The 19,857-nt window shown below is 43.5% G+C and overlaps 1 protein-coding gene across 11 annotated transcripts in view; it reads left to right on the plus strand.

Annotated features, from left to right (window-relative positions):
• The window catches only part of ZMYND8 (zinc finger MYND-type containing 8), a 148,597-nt gene that overhangs the window by 55,518 nt on the left and 73,222 nt on the right, over nt 1–19,857 (plus strand). For 7 of the 11 annotated variants that reach the window (XM_025398362.1, XM_025398364.1, XM_025398368.1 and 4 more), the window contains 5 exons: nt 3,745–3,963; nt 8,250–8,363; nt 11,006–11,098; nt 12,896–12,983; nt 15,920–15,975. In XM_025398362.1, coding sequence (XP_025254147.1) covers nt 3,745–3,963; nt 8,250–8,363; nt 11,006–11,098; nt 12,896–12,983; nt 15,920–15,975 — 570 coding nt within the window. Of the gene's footprint in view, nt 1–3,744; nt 3,964–8,249; nt 8,364–11,005; nt 11,099–12,895; nt 12,984–15,919; nt 15,976–17,366; nt 17,498–19,857 lie in introns of all 11 variants that reach the window. The other 4 variants (XM_025398371.1, XM_025398372.1, XM_025398367.1 and 1 more) reach the window with 3 other exon arrangements.

Below are 19,857 nucleotides of genomic sequence, written 5' to 3' on the forward strand. Positions count from 1 at the left end.
AGTGCAGTGGCCGGATCTCAGCTCACTGCAAGCTCCGCCTCCCGGGTTTACGCCATTCTCCTGCCTCAGCCTCCCGAGTAGCTGGGACTGCAGGCGCCCGCCACCTCGCCCGGCTAGTTTTTTGTATTTTTTAGTAGAGACGGGGTTTCACGGGGTTAGCCAGGATGGTCTCGATCTCCTGACCTCGTGATCCGCCCGTCTCGGCCTCCCAAAGTGCTGGGATTACAGGCTTGAGCCACCGCGCCCGGCCGTAACCAAGTTTTTCTACATGTCAAGTAAGACTAGTACGGGCTGGGTATCCCCTATTCATGCTTGGGACCAGAAGTGTTTTTTAGTTTTTATTTGTTTATTTTTAAATTTGGAATATTTGCATATACATAGTGAGATATCTCGAGATGGGACCCAAGCCTAAACACATAGATATATATTTTTTTGAGATGATGATGTCTCGCCCTGTCACCCAGGCTGGAGTGCAGTGGCATAATCTTGACTCACTGCAACCTCTGCCTCCTGGGTTGAAGCGATTCTCCTGCCTCAGCCTCCTGAGTAGCTGGGATTACAGGCATGTGCCACCATGCCTTAATGCACAGGTTTGTGCATTAATTTTTATATTTTTTGTAGAGATAGAGTTTCACCATGTTGCCTAGGCTGTTCTAGAACTCCTGACCTCAGGTGATCCACCCGTCTCGGCCTCCCAAAGTGCTGATGTTACAGGCGTGAGCCACTGTGCCTGGTCTAAACTTAAAATTCATTTATGTTTCATACATACTATATTAGTTTGTTTGTTCTCATGCTGCTAATAAAGACATACCCGAGACTGGGTAATGTGTATAAAGGAGGGCAGTTTGACTCACAGTTCAGCATGGCTGGGGAGGCCTCAAGAAACTTAAAATCAAGGTGGGGAAGGGAAGCAAACACGTCCTTCACATGGCTGCTTCAAGGAGAAATGCAGAGAGAAGAGGGGGAAAAGCTCCTTATAAAACCATCAGATCCTGTGAGAACTATCACCAGAACATCATGGAGGTAACCACTTCCATGATTCAATTACCTCCCACCGGGTGCCTCCCATGACATGTGGGGATTATGGGAATTACAATTCAAGATAAGATTTGGGTGGGGATGCAGCCAAACCATATCACATACCTTATACATATAGCCTGAAGATAAATTTATACAATATTTTAATATATGTGACTCATCACAAGAGGTCAGATGTGGAATTTTCCACTTGTGGCTTCATGTTAGTGCTCAAAAACTTAAGGATTTTGGAGCATTTTTGATTTCTGATTTTCTCATTAGGGAGTACTCTTAGTACCTTTTTGGGTGATTGTCAGGATAAAATGAAGATGGTGTGCAACAGCATGCTGAAAATGTAACATGGAAAAATATTGTAGCAGTGATATTGGTATTCCCTGGAAACCAAGTAGAGCTCTATCTTAAAAGTTGATATGACACAGGGAAATAACTGGGCTAAAGAATTATGCGATCCAGAGCAGCGGCTAACGCCTATAATCCCAGCACTCTGGGAGGTAGAGGTGGGCAGATAACCTGAGGCCAGGAGTTGGAGACCATCCTGGCCAACATGGTGAAACCCCGTCTCTACTAAAAATACAAAAAATTACCTGGGCGTGGTGGTGGGTGCCTGTTATCCCAGCTACTCAGGAGGCTGAGGCGGGAGAATCACTTGAACCTGGGAGGCAGAGGTTGCAGTGAGCCGAGATTGCGCCATTGCACATCAGCCTGGGCAACAAGAGCGAAACACCATCTCAAAAAAAAAAAAGGGCCGGGCGTGGTGGCTCAAGCCTGTAATCCCAGCACTTTGGGAGGCCGAGACGGGCAGATCACGAGGTCAGGAGATCGAGACCATCCTGACTAACACGGTGAAACCCCGTCTCTACTAAAAAATACGAAAAACTAGCCTGGCGAGGTGGTGGGCACCTATAGTCCCAGCTACTCGGGAGGCTGAGGCAGGAGAATGGTGTGAACCCGGGAGGCGGAGCTTGCAGTGAGCCGAGATCGCACCACTGCACTCCAGCCTGGGCGACAGAGCGAGACTCTGTCTCAAAAAAAAAAAAAAGTAACGTTCTAGTTTTAGACAGGAAAAGACAAAACCGGTGTTACTTAGAGTTATATGATTTTCAGTCAATAAACTATTGGAACTGTCTATATATGAGGTCGGTATTAGAAATCTGACAACATTTCTATGTATCAATGATAACCGTTTAGTAAATCCCCATTCATAGTATCATCAAAAAGTATGCAGTATCTCAACAACATAGAAGATATTTATGGAGGACACCATCATATTTTACTGAAGGACAGAAAAGAAACGTGTTATACAGTGAGAGTTATTTGAGGGTAGGGAATATGGTTGTGGCTAAACTGTTCTCCATGGTTTTATTGCCAGGGAATTGAGGCTCAAAGTGGGTTGAGTCGCTTTCCTAAGACCACACAGCTAGTTACCATGTCGTTTTGACCCTTCCCACTGGACTTACACATGTACTTCCTAAATAGGATTTCGTATTCGTTTCTGATAGACATTTTCATTATGAGTTTCTCCTGAGTGACTTTTTGTGTTCAAGTGTGGCTTTGCTGGATTCCATAATATAACATAATATTCCATAATATACCATAATATACCAGGAAGAGGTCGAGCTCCCATGAGTTGGCCACCCATCTCATCTTTCTGCCATTGCTGATGTCAAATAAGAGATATGGCTCCCTAGCAAAAACAAGGACCTACCATGTTCAAGAATTATGGCTTTAGGAAGCCTCTTGTTGGCTCATAAACACTTTATGTATTGGGGGTAAACTTAAAAATTAGATAACTGGCCGGATGCAGTGACTCACGCCTGTGATCCCAGCACTTAGAGAGGCTGAGGCGGGTGGATCATGAGGTCAGGAGATGGAGACCAGCCTAGCTAACATGGTGAAACCCCATCTCTACTAAAATTATGAAAATTAGCTGGGCGTGGTAGCACACACCTGTAGTCCCAGCTACTCGGGAGGCTGAGACAGGAGAATGGCTTGAATCCGGGAGGTGGAGGTTGCAGTGAGCTGAGATCACTCCACTGCACTCCAGCCTGGGCGACAGAGCGAGACTCCATCTCTGAAGAAAGAAAAAAAAAAAGATAACCATTTTTTGGTGACTCAAACCCTATTGATCTGTTCTCTAAATGTCTGCCATTTAAAGAATCCCAGGGCAAACTACTGCGCTTTTATTGGCTTTGTAAACTGGGACTTCCGTAAGCTGGGCTTCCAACCACATTAGCACTGTTAGTATGGTGGCATTTTGATCAGTAGGCATAGATTATATCACCCCATTTAACAGCAGCACAGTACCATGAAGTGTTAGGTATTATCATCTCCATTTTACAGATGAGAAAATTGAAGCTGAGAGGTTAAGAGACTTGTCCAGGGTCATGCACCTGGTTAATGGTAGAGTTAAAATCTGAACCTAGGTAGATCTGGGTTGTAGGCAGTGTGCCGTTCTGCTAGGGCTGCCTTGTGACTCTTAGATACCAGCTTTTAATCGTGGCCTCTTAAAATAGAAAAAAGAAAAATCTTCATAATTTTAACAACTTGCTAATGCAGTATTTAGTAACGTAAGATAAGTTAGGCTTTTTAATGAATTTGTGAAATACTGTAATTTTCTTTTGTTGTTATTGATGTACTTGTTCAAATTCCTTTTGAGAATGCACATTTGTTTTGAAACCAAACCTGTCTTTCTTGCCTACATTTCAGTCAGAACTAAGACATGGTCCGTTTTACTATATGAAGCAGCCACTCACCACAGACCCTGTTGATGTTGTACCGCAGGATGGACGAAATGATTTCTACTGCTGGGTTTGTCACCGGGAAGGCCAAGTCCTTTGCTGTGAGCTCTGTCCCCGGGTTTATCACGCTAAGTGTCTGAGACTGACATCGGAACCAGAGGGGGACTGGTTTTGTCCTGAATGTGAGGTTAGTTCCTGATGAATGAATGCATTACCTGCCTCGTTTCCTCTCCTTTCTCTTTCTTCCTTTTATTTTTAACTTTACAAATAATCCAGATAGATGGAAAAGAGAAATTTCTTGCTTTCCACCTGTTCTATCCGGGTCACCCGCTTCTCGACCACCACCGGCAGTGGCTGCAGTACTGCAGCTCTTGGAAAGACAATTGCACGGAATATTATTTCTGGTTTCTCATGAGTCCTTGGATTCCTTGGAGATCTGTAGTCATCATCTCTGCATCTTCTATGAGGAACTTTTTGAACGTTAACTCCTAAATCATGAATGGCTCACACATTTTGAAAAGATCTCGTGCTGTTCTTCTCTATCTTGGATGTTGTTGCCTGCCTCATCATCGAATCATCAGCAGTAACTAAGCTGAGAAGACCACGTTTGGTTGCATGTTCCCTGTGGTGGCCGTCTGATGCTTTCTTTTGTGCAACAAGTATTTCTTGAGTGCCTGTTAGGTGCTGGGGATTCGACAGTGCACAAAAACAGGCATGAATCCTTTTTTTTTTTCCCCCAGCAGAAAAGGACAAAAACCAAAATAAATAATGTTTCATATAATGAGTTAAAAGAAAAGTGCTGTGAAGAAAACAAATTCAGGATGGGAATAGGAAGTCCAAAGGGGTGCGAAGTGTTTTCATTTTGAATGTGGTGGTCTGGGAAAGTCTCACTAAAGTTTGAGAAAGACTTGATGAAGGAGAGGAGTGAGCCATGCAGCCATTTGGGGGACACCTTCTAGGCAGACGGCCGGAGGCAGCAGTGCACGGGTGTAGTCGGGCACTGTGTACGCCTCCTATGTAGCAAAGCCCAGGCACCCTTTATTAAGCCAACTATTAGGGTTTCCACCATTCTGAGGTGGCTCCTGTTCTTGGAGACCCCCAACTCTGATGTTTGTTTTGAATTGCTGAAAATAAAAATGTTGTCTCCACAATTATTTAATGTGGAATGTCTCTTGGATTCAAAGATGCATCGGAGGCTGAGTGTGGTGGCTCATGACTGTAATCCCAGCACTTTGGGAGGCCGAGGCAAGAAGATTGCTTGATCCCAGGAGTTGAAGACCTGTGTGGGCAACATAGGGAGACCCCCGTCTCTACAGAAAGTTTTAAAAAATTAGCCAGGCATGGTGGTATGTGTCTGTAGTCCTGGCTACTTGGGAGGGTGAACTTGGAGGATCACTTAAGCCCAGATGGTTGAGGCTGCAGTGAGCTGTAATCATGCCACTGCATTCTAGCCTGGGCAATAAAGCAAGACCATGTCTCAAAAAAAAAAGAAAAAAAAGGTACATTGGAGTTTGATCTCAAATGAGGAAGCTTTCTTTTTTTTTTTTTTTGAGACGGAGTCTCGCTCTGTCGCCCAGGCTGGAGTGCAGTGGCCGGACCTCAGCTCACTGCAAGCTCCGCCTCCTGGGTTTATGCCATTCTCCTGCCTCAGCCTCCTGAGTAGCTGGGACTACAGGCGCCCGCCACCTCGCCCGGCTAGTTTTTTGTATTTTTTAGTAGAGACGGGGTTTCACCGTGTTAGCCATTAGGATGGTCTCGATCTCCTGACCTCGTGATCCGCCCGTCTTGGCCTCCCAAAGTGCTGGGATTACAGGCTTGAGCCACTGCGTCCGGCCATGAGGAAGCTTTCTATGTGTGAAATGGAAAGATCATCCAGATGCCTTTAGTAGGGAAAAAAGCAAGCTATAGGACAGTGTCTGTCATGTTTTTGTGTAGGGAGAGGAGAAGAATAAGAAATACACACAAAAAAAGTAGACATCAAATCAATATGATGACGATGATGCTGTAATGGTGTCCTCTCTAATATGGCAAAAGGTGGCTGCTATTCTCTTTGGGTTACTCTAGATGGAGAAATATGTAGGGTTTGCATCGTACAGCGGCGTTGTCCTCTGCACTCAGAGGCTGACTCCATTCTACTACATTGTCATGGGATCTGGAACCTTCACTGATTTTCTTTGGTCTTGGCCAGCTTTTTCCAGTTGTTTAATGATATTGCAAAGATGACAGCAGCTCTGATAGGATGCTTTTGCTGCAAATAATAGTTCTTTTATTTTTATTTGAGACATGATCTTGTTCTGTTGCCCAGGCTGGAGTGCAGTAATTAGATCATGCTCACTGCAGCCCTGACCACCTGGGCTCAAGTGATCCTCCCACCTGAGCCTCCTGAGTACCTGGGACCATAGGTACACACCACTACACCTAGCTACTTACTAAGTCTTTTGTAGAGACAGAGTCTTGCTGTGTTACCTAGGCTGGTCTTGAACTCCTAGGCTTAAGCGATCCTCCCACCTCGACCTCCCAAATTGTTGGAATTACAGGTGTGAGCCACTGTGCCCCACCAACAAAAAATAGTTATTAATGCAAGCACTACTTCCTGATGGAAGGGGGTTGAAACAATATGGATTTATTATCATCAGAACCCAGAGGCAGGGCCAGGCCAGAGTTTATTTAGAGCCAGACGCTTTCCATCTCATTGTTGAGGTGACACGTTCTCCAAGCCATAAGTTGGCTGCTGGGGTTCAGGTATTATGTGTGGATAGACAGAAATTCTCCCAAAAGGAGGGTGTCTCTCCTTATATCTCTTTTTATCCAGCAGAAAGATTTGTCCATCATCCCCCAGCTGATTTGCCCCTGGGCTCATTGGTCAGTATTGCATCACGAGTCCTTGTACAAAAAAGCCTTGAAAATTGCTTATGTGGTGCTTTTTGTGTTGTGGGAACCAGGCACTGCCAGCCAGGAAGAAAGAGTGCGGGGCGAGAGGGAATGAATGATAGTTCGGCAGGCAGCCCAAGTGTTTGCCATGGATAGGTGACCTGGAAACAAACCAGATTCAAACAAACAGGTGCTCTGTGTTTGAGATTCAGGGCCCTGAATTTCTTCCGGGATGAGTTGTTATGGCAGTCAACTGGGAAGACTGAATGTTGCAGGCTCTGGTAGCTGAGCAAATAGATGCGTGCGTCATGCACTGTTTTCAGCTTCTGAGTGACTCTTGTGTTGGCCTTTTCCTCGACAACCAACGAGACACATCTGAGAGTTCCTTTTGGAGGCCCCAGAGATGTGAAAAATGGAAACTGAATCCAAATTAATTGGAGAAAACTTTTCTCAGCTCTCCCTACACAGATGGTTAAAGAGTGTTTCCTGACATGATCAGAATTTGCTATTTTTGTTGTTGCTGCTACATAAGGATTCTGAAGCCTTAAGATATAGTACCAGATTTACATAGCAGAATCTGGTTTCAGACGTTCCTCTAGGTCTCTTCTTTGATGGGAGTTTCCCTTATGAGCTGATATCTATTGCCCATGGAGATAGACAGTTAGGTTAGGTTGTGCTTCTTTTGTAGATTGACACAGCGCCTTAGGTGGGTTCAAAGTAAGGGAGATGGACAATGAAGTCATAGGTATTATTAGTCCACTGCTTTCCCTTGTAATCTTTCCACAGGGAAGTCTGTCCGTTTCCATCAGTGATGCTATTGAATTAATGCCTTGTCAGTTTCCTGAATGACAGCCCAGAACCTTAAGAGGATCAGGATAAATGGTTGATAAGTGTTAATCCTGTGAAGTAATCACCCTGAAATCATCCATGACCTTTACTTTCTTTTTTTACGCATATATATTTTTGAGACAGGATCTTACTCTGTCACCCAGGCTAGAATGCAGTGGTGCAATCATGGCTCACTGCAGCCTCTGCCTCCCAGGCTCAAGCCATCCTCCCACCTCAGCATCCCAAGTAGTTGGGACTATGGACACGTGCCACCATGCCTGGCTAATTTTTGTACTTTTTGTAGAGATGGAGTTTCACCATGTTGCCAGGCTGGTCTCCAACACCTGGGCTCCAGCAATCCACCCACCTCAGCCTCCCCAAGTGCTGGGATTACAGGTGTGAGCCACCATGCCCACCTGGCCTTTCCTTTCATATCCCATTCTTGAAACCTAAAGGTTATAATAATGATGATTTTTCAGGCCCCTGTCTACCCCACATCTTTTCTCAGATCATGTCATCTTCCTGAGCTAAAAATGCTTCCTGATAAGGAAATAGATTGATAGGTTTTTTAATAGTTACCCACTGATATGGTACATTTTGTTCCAGTAGATCTGTTACATTTTGTTCCAGGAGGTCTTTGCTAAGTGAAACAACAAGTCTCATTTGGATGAGAATTGCTTTTTGTCTGTGAGTTGGCTGAAAAAATAGAAATCAGTACATGGATGGTAATTTCTTTTTTCTAACCGGACATTTGTGTATGACTTTGACTTGTAGAAAATTACAGTAGCAGAATGCATCGAGACCCAGAGTAAAGCCATGACAATGCTCACCATTGAACAGTTATCCTACCTGCTCAAGTTTGCCATTCAGAAAATGAAACAGCCAGGGGTAAGAAGAAAGTTCCTCTTGGTATAAGCGTAAATGAATGTAATGACATATGTTTTGTTCTGTTAATAGCTTAGCTTTTTAGGCACCTGACATATTCTTTGGGCCTCCTTGTGTCCCCAAATTCAAGTATGTGTAAATCACACATGAGGTATGATGCTATTCAGTTAATTCTCTGTAGTAGTAAGCACTGTATGTCTCAAAGGAGTTTAATTGGTACATTAGTCTCTTTCCACACTATTGTAAAGATATTACCTGAGACTGAGTAATTTATGAAGAAAAAAGGTTTTTTGTTTTTTTGTTGTTTTTGAGACAGAGACTTGCTCTGTCACCCAGGCTGGAGTGCAGTGGTGTGATTGATCTCGGCTCACTGCAACCTCCACCTCCCAGGTTCAAGTGATTCTCAAGTGATTCTCATGCCTCTGCCTCCCCAGGAGCTGGGATTACAGGCTCCCGCCACCACATGGGCTAATTTTTTTTTTGTATTTTTAGTAGAAACGGGGTTTTATCATGTTGGCCAGGCTGGTCTCAAACTCCTGACCTCAAGAGATCCTCCAGCCTCGGCCTCCCAAAGTGCTGGGATTACAGGCATGAGCCCCTGCGCCTGGCCAGAAAAGAGGTTTATTTGACTCACAGTTCTGCATGGCTAGGGAGGCCTTAGCAAACTTACAGTGATGGTGGAAGGTGAAGGGGAAGCGAGGCACATCTTACATGGCAGCAAGAGAAGTGGGGTGGGAAGTGCCAGACACTTTTAAACTACAAGATCTTGTGAGAACTCACTCACTATCACGAGAACAGAATGGGAGAAACCACCCCTGTGATCCAGTCACCTCCCACCAGGTTCCTCCCTTGACATGTAGGGATTAAAATTTGAGATGAGGTTGGGTGGGGACACAGAACCAAACCGTATCATTTGGGCAATGACATAGTAAAACATTGAGGAGGACTGAAAATTCTGATTGGTTGCAAAGTGAAACCTCGTACAGCACCCAGCAAGGGGAGCTTTGTGCTCCTTCCCATGGGAGTTAGGAAAATCCATTTCAGTGAGGAAGCTGAGCACAACACAGTTTATGTATGTCCCAGATCTGATGATGGAACTTTCAAGGAAAACTCAATCAGTGACTTTTCCGTAGAGGGTGAGATTTTGGTTAGTTCCTTCAATTTTGAGATGGGATTTGATATACAGCCTTTGCCCCTTGAGGAAAATCTGCATGTGGGGCAGGGCTGGCCAGTTGTGTACCTCACATAGGTGCCCCACCTGTTTTGAATCCCAGGTTATACCATAGCCACTGTGGTTTGTAGATGTATCATAATACTTTTCAGGAAAATGGCAGAAAAATAACTTGTTTTTGAAAATAATATTATTTTGACAATATAATAAGCATATTATGACATTTTTTCTATAGATGAATATTTTCCCTCCCTCCCTCCCTCCCTTCTTCCTTCTTTTCTTTTTTTGGAGGCAGACTGTTGCTTTGTTGCCTAGGCTGGAGCGCAATCATAGCTTACTGCAGCATCAACCTCCTGGGCTCAGGCAATGCTCCCACCTCAGCCTCTCAAGTAGCTGCAACTATAGATGCACACACCGCCACACCCAGCTAAATTTTATTATTGGTTTTTTGTAATGACAGGGTCTCGCTATGTTGCCAGGCTAGTCTTAAACTTCTGGCCTTAAATGATCCTCCTGCCTCAGCCTCCCAAAGTGCTGGGATCACAGGCGTGAGTCACTGCGCCTGGCCCCTACAGACGAATCTAGAGAAACTTGTGGATGTGGCGCCCCGTACCTGATTTGCACAAAGGCACCATAGGGGCTAGTGGTGACCCTTTGTAGAACTCCTGAGAATTTGCTGTCTAAATCCATTACTGTACAAAAGTGTAGATTCTTGGGGCTAAATTTAGATTCTTGGGGCTAGTCACTGTGGTTTTATTTCTTTAATAAAAAAGAAGCTTTTGCTTTGAGATTGTATTCTGAAATTTTGATGAGATGATAAAAAAAAATTTAGAGCATGCCAATTGGATACCCTTCAATTGAGAACCTTTAACAAATTAGGCTCTTTTAAATACAATCTCAATCAGTGGAAGCACTAGTTTGCTTAGTTTGGTTTGCACAATTTTTTTTTTTTTTGCTATGGTATAATTTTTATGTTGAGTGTGGCAAGGAATTACTTTCGATTTTTCATAGGCTAAATTATATGTGCTAATGACTGTTTACAAAAAGAATGAGTCATGTAGACTTGTCAATCCATAGAATTAAAGACCAAGAAGAAAAATTGAAGAAGGCATTAATTTCTCAAATAAATCGTTGAACGTCAAATCAGTCAGGAGAAAGTTGCTGATTTCGTTAAAGCATCTTTTTAACTTACAGTGCATATTGTAATTGTCAATCTTAATGTAAGAAGACAGGATCTGTTTCTTGAGTGTGTATTGAAAACCAAGAATAAAATCGGATCACAGTTGGGCTCATAATTATCAATAACCAGGCAGAATTAGAAGGTAGACAATTTGGAGCTCCCCAAGGTCATCCTTTATGGAAACCTTCAGAACTTTATTATCTGAAAAGTTGTCTCCGTTTTTCAAGCCGTTTGTTAGCATTAATGCTTGGTTCTCCATAGTAATGATGGGTGTGCATATCTTCTCTTTTGTAGACAGATGCATTCCAGAAGCCCGTTCCATTGGAACAGCACCCTGACTATGCGGAATACATCTTCCATCCAATGGACCTTTGTACATTGGAAAAGGTTGGCCTCCATCAAAGAACCTCACCATTGTAGCCCACAGCTGAGACGCCTAAGGCTCTTCCCTCATTGCCCATGCTCTATCTCAAGTTGGACATAACAATCTTAAATTGTTTCTCTGCATTTTCATTGCTCCTTTATTTGGATAGAAGAACTCTTGATTCTCTGATGTCTTTCTTTTGTAACATTCTTCCAAGATTGCAGTGGAATGTTGAAATTCTTTGGTAATACTTTCACGAGTGATTCTAGCTTTTTACCTGCAAAAGCTGTAGCTTCTAAGAGTTAGTGATTTGATTGAGTTGAACATTACCTCCTCTTTCTTTCGGAGGTGCTAATGAGAGCAGCAGGAAGGAAGAAGAGAAAATTAAGTGTCTGGGAAGCCTCCAGATTAGCAATAAAGATGTGGCTTCTTAGAATTTGACTTACTCTACTGATTAGGATATTTCTTGAATGCCTGAAGGTTTTTTTTTTGAGACGAAGTCTCTCTGTCGCCCAGGCTGGAGTGCAGTGGCCGGATCTCAGCTCACTGCAAGCTCCGCCTCCCGGGTTTACGCCATTCTCCTGCCTCAGCCTCCCAAGTAGCTGGGACTACAGGCGCCCGCCACCTCGCCCGGCTAGTTTTTTGTATTTTTTTTGAGTAGGGACAGGGTTTCACCGTGTTAGTCAGGATGGTCTCGATCTCCTGACCTCGTGATCCGCCCATCTCGGCCTCCCAAAGTGCTGGGATTACAGGCTTAAGCCACCGTGCCCGGCCAAATGCCTGAAGGTTTTAAAAGTTGATGCTGAAATTCCACGCTGAAAATTATACTTGGAACACTTTAGATTGTCCACATCAAACTGATGCTGATTTTCAAACTGCAGCAAAATATGGGCAGTGAAATGCATCCATGAGGAAGAAACATTACTTCATTTTGTCTTCCCTGATAACTCCCAAACCATAAATCTAGTCTGTTTTTAGGAAATTGCACATACCTTCATGGTGTGGTGGAAAAAGGAGGCATTCAAAAGAGATGGAGTTGGAAACCTAACTTTATAAGTTAAGAGCTATGGAATTTTAGATAACGTTCCTTAACATTACTGTACCTCAGTTTGCCTTTCTGTAAAATGGGTATGATAATAAGTACTTCATTAAATTATTGTGAGGTTTGTGTGAGACCATAAGACTAATAATAATTAATGTATAAATATATGAAATGTCCTGTTTGGCCGGGCACGGTGGCTCACGCCTGTAATCCCAGCAGTTTGGGAGGCCAAGGCGGGCAGATCACCTGAGGTCAGGAGTTCAAGACCAGCCTGACCGACGTGGAGAAACCCAGTCTCTACTTAAAATTAGCTGGACATAGTGGCACATGCCTCTAATCCCAGCTACTCGGGAGGCTGAGGCAAGGGAATCGCCTGAACCCAGGAGGCGGAGGTTGCAGTGAGCCGAGATTGCGCCACTGCACTCCTGCCTGGGCGATAAGAGCAAAACTCCACCTCCAAAAAAAAAAAAAGTAAATAAATAAACTACCCTGTTTATTGGAAGAAGCTACATGATAAATGACAGCTACTATAAGATGAGAAAATTCCAGTTATTGTGATAAATTCAAAGAGTGCATTTTTATAGGGTTATAGATCTAAAAATTAAAAGCATTCTTTAGTCGGTGTGTGGTAGGTTAAAAAGAAGCATCTTGGGAAATGAGTGGAAGAACACTAATTGATTTGGCAAATGACTGCTACAAAAATTATGTGGGGACACAAGAGTCACTGACTGTGGCTTGTCTAGACTCACTGATTATGCTCTATCGCTTTTCTTCCCAGAATGCGAAAAAGAAAATGTATGGCTGCACAGAAGCCTTCCTGGCTGATGCAAAGTGGATTTTGCACAACTGCATCATTTATAATGGGGGTGAGTGGCTTAGATGACTCCTAAGAAAGAGAGTATGCTGTATATGTGTTGCACAAATTCCTGCCCTTCATCAAAAATCAGGCTCGTAATTCATACTGAGAATACTTGTGTATCGATTGTGCTAATATGTGTGAGTAGGAGGCAGTGACCAAGTTCATTTTAAGGTATGAGCTGACATCTAAAGTGGCTCGCGGCTGCATGGTGCTGCTACCTTTTAGTGTTGTTTCTACAAACCTTGTTTTAATGGAAGTATAATTGCATAAAATAAAACACAGATTTTATGTTTACGTTCGTTGAATTTGACAAATGTGTAACCACAAGATCCAGAACATTCCTATCAGCCTGTTGGATTCTCATACATGCCCTTTTCTAGGAAACCCACTCTCAAGGGGAACCCCTCTCAACAGTTCTGCTTTGTGTTAGGATAGATTAGCTTTGCTTCTTGTAGAATTTCATATAATTGGAGTCCAAGGTAGTGCTCTTGTGTGTCTGGCTGCTGTCGTACAGTGTAATATTTTGAGGAGTCACCTGTGTTATGTGTTATTAGTGGTTCCTTTTTTTTTGTTGCTGACTGATTTTTCTTTTCATTCGATCAATATGCCACCATTCATCCATTTACCTAGTTGATGCTGATGGATGTTTGGGTTGTTTTCAGCTTTGGGCTGTTAGGAATAAGCTGCTGTGAACCTGCTTGTGCAAGTCTTTGCATGGACATAGGTTTTTCTTTCTCTTGGGCAAATACCTAGGAGTGGTGTTGCCATCTCAGGGAGTAGGTTTTTATTTAACTTAATACGTTTCACCAAACTGTTTTTGCAAAGTGGTTCTATCATTTTACATTCTGCCAGCAGGGTACATTAGATTTTTCTTTAGCTCCACACAATATAAGGCAGACACTTGATATTGTCTGCCTTTTAAATTTTACCTGTTCTTGAAGGTGTAAAGTATTATGTCATGATGGTTTTACTTTGCCTTTTCCTAATGATCAGTGTCTTTTCCTGTGCTTACTAGTAACTTGTATGTCTTTGTTTGTAAACATCTATTCAAATATTTTGTTCATTGCAAAAAGAGGATTATTTATTTATTTATTTATTTATTTATTTTGAGACAGAGTCGCACTTAGTCGCCCAGGCTGGAGTGTCGTGGTGTGATCTTGGCTCGCTGAAACCTCCATCTCCTGGGTTGAAGTGATTCTCGTTCCTCAGCCTCCTGAGTAGCTGGGATTACAGGCATGTGCCACCACACCCGGCTAATTTTTTGTATTTTTAGTAGAGATGGGGTTTCACCATGTTGGCCAGGCTGGTGTCGAACTCCTGACCTCAAGTGATTTGCCTGCCTTGGCCTCCCAAAGTGTTGGGATTACAGGTGTGAGAGACCATGCCAGCCTGTTTGCTAGTGTTTAAGGAAAGATATATGTATATCTGCTTTACACACATATACTGCATTATTAACTATAGCAGGGCTGAGAGTGAAAGGAGGGGAAAAAGGTGAGGCACTAAGCATTAAGAATGTGTGGGCCGGGGCAGTGGCTCACGCCTATAATCACAGCACTTTGGGAGTCTGAGGCGGGCGGATCACTTGAGTCGGGTTCAAGACCAGCTTGGCCAACATGGTGAAACCCTGTCTCTACTAAAAATACCAAAATTAGTTGAGTGTGGTGGTGCATGCCTATAATCCCAGCTACTCTGGAGGCTGAGGTGCAAGAATCACTTCAACCTAGGAGGCAGAGGTTGCAGTGAGCTGAGATCTGCGCCCCTGCACTCCAACCTGGGTGACAGAACGAGACTCCATCTCAAGAAAAAAAAAAAATTTATGTAAAGATTATATACTCAAATATATAGAAAGGCCCAGCCTATCAGATTATATAAACAAGTGGATGAGGTCAGGTAGAAGAACAAAAACATTAGCAAGCCAAGAAGGCTGCAGGTCAAGTGATGTGCTGTGGATCATGGAGAACAGAGAACTCCTACCTGGACTGGAAAGGTTGCTGTTGGCAGCTCCAGTGCTCCATTGATTATAGTTATCGGATCTTCTGAGTTTTCAAGGCAAACCAGAAATGTAGGTATATTGTGTGTTTGTGTGTGTGAAATCTTGATGTCAACAAATTTACAACTTCTAAAAATACCATAACGTTGAAAGAAGACATGACTTTTGGACCATCTTGTCCTCTGCTTTAGTGTAGAGTTAGACCTGGGGCTAGATGGTTACTTTTTTAGCTAAGTAATGTAAATTATGACTCCTGAACCTTGGCTTACTCATTCATTAAATGGGCACATTTTATTCCTGCTTCCTAATTGGCTTCTTGAGAGGAGCTGAGAAGAAAATGTGTGTGTGTGTGTGTGTGTGTGTGTGTGTGTGTGTGTGTGTGTGTGTGTGTGTGGCTCTTTTCTAGAGATGGGGTCTTGCTAAAAAGTTGCCCAGGCTGGTCTTCAACTCCTGGGCTCAAGTGACCTCTCTGCCTTGGCCTCCCAAGGTGTTGGGATTACAGGCATGAGCCACCACATCTGGCCCAAGAAGAAAATGTGTTTTGAAGCACTAGCCACACCAGAGCTATGCAAGAAAATGTCTCTTCTTCTTTCTTTTGGATTCTTCTTGGACTGGCGTCTGGGACAATGGGTAGAATAAGGCCTTTTTCATTAATTCGAGCCTTTAGAGTGTCAAAGCATTTGAAAAGTATTAATCTATGATCTCTAGGGAAACCCACATAAATTGCTCAGTTGCAGAGAAGATGACATCGAGGTGCCAAAGAGTCATCGACATTGATGGGAAGAATCACATAATGTGAATCACTATTAGAAGCCAGGAACCTCTGGTTTTAGCCTTTAAAAGCTTAATCCTGGGGGAAAAGCAAGTAAACACGTTGTTAGTGCAAGTAAAATCCCCAGGCCTGGTGTTGCAGCATTTCCATTAGAATTAATCCTGTTTTCTTATTCCCTTAGGAAATCACAAATTGACGCAAATAGCGAAAGTAGTCATCAAAATCTGTGAACATGAGGTATGTGTTTCCCACTGTCCTGTTTTAGATGCACCCAGAGGGAGGGGATGGGGCACTGAGGTTTCCATTTGCAGAATCTCCTATTAGGTAGCCAAGGTGATTTTGGAGTTTGTTGAGGCCGTACCCCTACTCTTCAAGGAAAGTAAAAAGAACAAAGAGTGGCCCCAATGTATTATAAAACACCCTTACTGTAGCAGTGATCTAAGGGAGATGGAAAGGATTTTTTGTTTTTTACCCTTGAGTCACCAGGAAGCACTGGGCCTCCTGTCTTTTCCTGATTGCCTAGATAGAACTCGTAATTTCTGACCTTGGCCTCACAGCCTGGTATTGTGTCAGGTCCCTTTTGGTCCTCTTGCAGAAGAGGATTTGATATCTGGGGGCATGGCCTTGACTGCTTCTGGGAGAGTGGCCCAGGTGTCCAGGAGACCCTGTTTTCTTACAAATGCCCATAATTGTGATAGTGTGGATGGAACAGACATCTTAGGCATGTGAGCTATGAGGCTGTCTGGTGGTTGTGGGACAGGCTCACAGCCAAAGTGGTATGAGGGAGGCTTTCTTTATCAGATCTCATTGTGAGAATAAAAAACTGAGATGGGATGACCTTCAGCGTGTCAGTGTGCTCTCATTCATTCATAAAGAAAAACTGTTCAGATAGCATTGGGACCCATCCATGTCTTTTTATATAAGGATATATAGATCTAGATCTAGATATATCCAGATAGATAGATAGATACCTGGCCAGGTGCAGTGGCTCACACCTGTAATCCCAGCACTTTGGGAGGCTGAGGCAGGCAGATCACTTGAGTCCAGGAGTTCGAGACCAGCCTGGCCAACATGGCAAAACCCCGTCTCCACTAAAAATACAAAAATTGGCTGGGTGTGGTGGAACACGCCTGTAATCCTAGCTAAACTGGGAGGCTGAGGCAGAAGAATCACTTGAACCTGGGAGGCAGAGGTTGCAGTGAGCTAAGATAGCACCACTACACTCCAGACTGGGTGACAGAGTGAGACTCTGTCTTCGAGAAAAAAAGAAAACAAGTTATCTATCCATATAAATTTATATATAGATATAGTTATCTATGTATTTTTTGAGGCAGGGTCTCAAATTGTACTGAGTACACCATCACACTCAGCTAATTAAAGCCTGGGTAATTTTTTTAAATTTTTAATAATTTTTTTTTTTTTTTTTTGTAGAAATGGGGTTTTGCCATGTTGCCCAGGCTGGTCTCAAACTCCTGGGCTCAAGCAATCCTTCTGCCTCAGCCGCCCAAGACTCTGGGAATATAGGCCTCAGCCACCAAGCCCAGCTTATGTCTGTGTATTTATATATAGAGAGTTTTATAAACTGCTTTTTCACTTAGTTTATTTTATGTATTTTCTCTGTTTCCTAGGTAATTAAACTCGTAGGAAGAACAGAATTTTTCATGGCTGTATAGTATTACGTACAACTCATGGACATTCATTTAATTACTCCTCTTGTCATTAAGTAGTACCCAGTTTTATCAGCATTTTAAGTAACAAGGTGATGAATATCATTGTGCGTTTGATGATTTCCTTAGTTTAATTTTTAGAAATAAAATTACTATGAGGCTATGAACATGTCAGATGTTCCAATTACAATGAGGGTATGTCCTTTCCAATATTGGGAGTTGTAATTACAAAACTGTATGTATACATGTGCCCCCTTGCCCCAACGATGTAATTTGTAAAAACAGTAGGCATCTGGCTGGGTGTGGTGGCTCATGCCTGTAATCCTAGCACTTCGGGAGGCCGAGGTGGGCGGATCACGAGGTCAGGAGATCGAGACCATCCTCGCTAACACGGTGAAACCCCGTCTCTACTAAAAATACAAAAAATTAGCCAGGTGTGGTAGCGGGTGCCTGTAGTCCCAGCTACTCGGGAGGCTGAGGCAGGAGAATGGCGTCAGCCTGGGAGGTGGAGGTTGCAGTGAGCTGAGATCGTGCCACTGCACTCCAGCCTCGGTGACAAAGTGAGACTCTTATCTCCAAAAAAAAAAAAAAAAAAACCAGAAAACAAACAAACAAAAATAGTAGGCATCTTACTGTGATTTTAGTTTTCATTTCCTTGACGACAAGTCATACGGGCTATTTTGGATATGTTCCTTTGGAACAGCCCAGAAGTAAACTAGGCTAGAAGCAGGAGGTGTACTTTGCCATCCATGCATTTGTTCGCACATTCATTCACTTACTTATTCACTGACCTGTGAAGTCCGTTAGTCTTATAATTATTGAGCACCTATTACATATATGGCACCTTGCATGATGATAAGAGTTAAAGGAATAAGGCTGATAATGGTAGAAAGGAATAACAAATATCAGTGCAGTGGTGACCTGCATGGATTTTGGAGCCCGACTGCCTGGGTTCAAATCTTGACCGTGCCACTTTGTTGCTGTAAGACCTTGGGCGGGTTACTTAACTTTTTGGGGCCTCATTTTTTTTTAATCTCATGGGGTGTATGGGATAAATGAGTTAATACTTACAGAATTCTTAGAATGCTGCCAGCACAGTCTTCAATAAGTCTTCAATAAATGTTAATGGGCGAAATTGATTACTCTGTCACTTGAAGCACTTTACATTTATCTCATTTAATTTCTTATAACAGCCCTTTGTGGTGGGTGCTGCTTTTTTTTTCTCTTCAATACATCAACAAGTTGGGGCTCCGAGAAGAGAAGCAGCTTACCCTAAAGTCACAGAGCTAGTAAATGGTGGAGTCTGACTTGAGATCCAAGAAGGGAGCTTCTGGGGTCTTTGGCTCTAAGCCACAATGTTACTCTAGGGGAATGTACTTTCTTATGAGAGAAAAGGACAATAAGTTAATTGAATTTTCAGATTGTTGTCAGTGAAGATGAAATAGGGCAACGTGGTATTAATTAGCTACTGTGGACATAGAATTGAGCTTGGCAAGCAGAGCAGGCCACAGTGGCTGGAAGGGGTTGGGGAACGGAGCTGCTGCAAGGTGAGCCCAGACAGGTGGGCTAAGGCCCGATCACATGTGGCTTTGAAGGAACCTGTCAGGTCATTAGACTTCACTGTTAGTTTCTCAGCTTTGTACTGCTGACACTTAGGGCTAGAGAATTCTTAGTTGCAGGGACTATCGTGTACCTCTTAGATTCCAGTAGTCCCTGCTCCCTCCTTTGGCCCACTTGTGACAATCAAAAATGTCTCCAGACATTGCTGTGTGATCCCTGTGGGTGGGGGGAATGGTTCAAGTGCTCTGACAGAGAACTACTGGGTATAATGGGAAGTCACTGGGGGCTTTTAAGCAGGGGAAGGACAAGATCAGTTTTATTCTATAAAAGGTGGCTCTGGGTTGGGCCTGGTGGCTCACACCTGTAATCCCAGCACTTTGGGAGGCTGAGGTGGGTGGATCACTTGAGGCCAGGCATTTGAGACTAGCCTGGCCAACATAGTGAAACGCTGTCTCTACTTAAAAATACAAAAATTAGCTGGGCGTGGTGGTGTACACCTGTAATCTCTGCTACTTGGGAGGCTGAGGCACGAGAATCACTTGGACCCGGGAGGCGAAAGTTGCAGTGTGCCCAGATTGGGCCACTGCACTCCAGCCTGGGCAACAGAGTGAAACTCAGGAGGAAAAAAAAAAGATGGCTGTGGCTGCTCTGCAGAGAATGTCTATAATGGGGGTAAAAGTGGAAGCAGGTGACATGGGGAGTTAGCTGTTGCACTGGTCCAGAGAGAAAGGACTATGGCTTGGAGTGGGTGGAAGCACTGGGAGTGATGCATAGCGGTTGGATTCATCTCCAAGGTGTTCCCTCTGTGGAACTTTAAAACATCTTAACCTTCAAAATCATCAAGCATTGATTGAGGTCCACAAAGTATCCACCTCTGGGGTGACACATTCTA

Source organism: Theropithecus gelada, chromosome 10, assembly GCF_003255815.1.
Source record: "Theropithecus gelada isolate Dixy chromosome 10, Tgel_1.0, whole genome shotgun sequence".
NCBI lineage: Eukaryota > Metazoa > Chordata > Mammalia > Primates > Cercopithecidae > Theropithecus > Theropithecus gelada.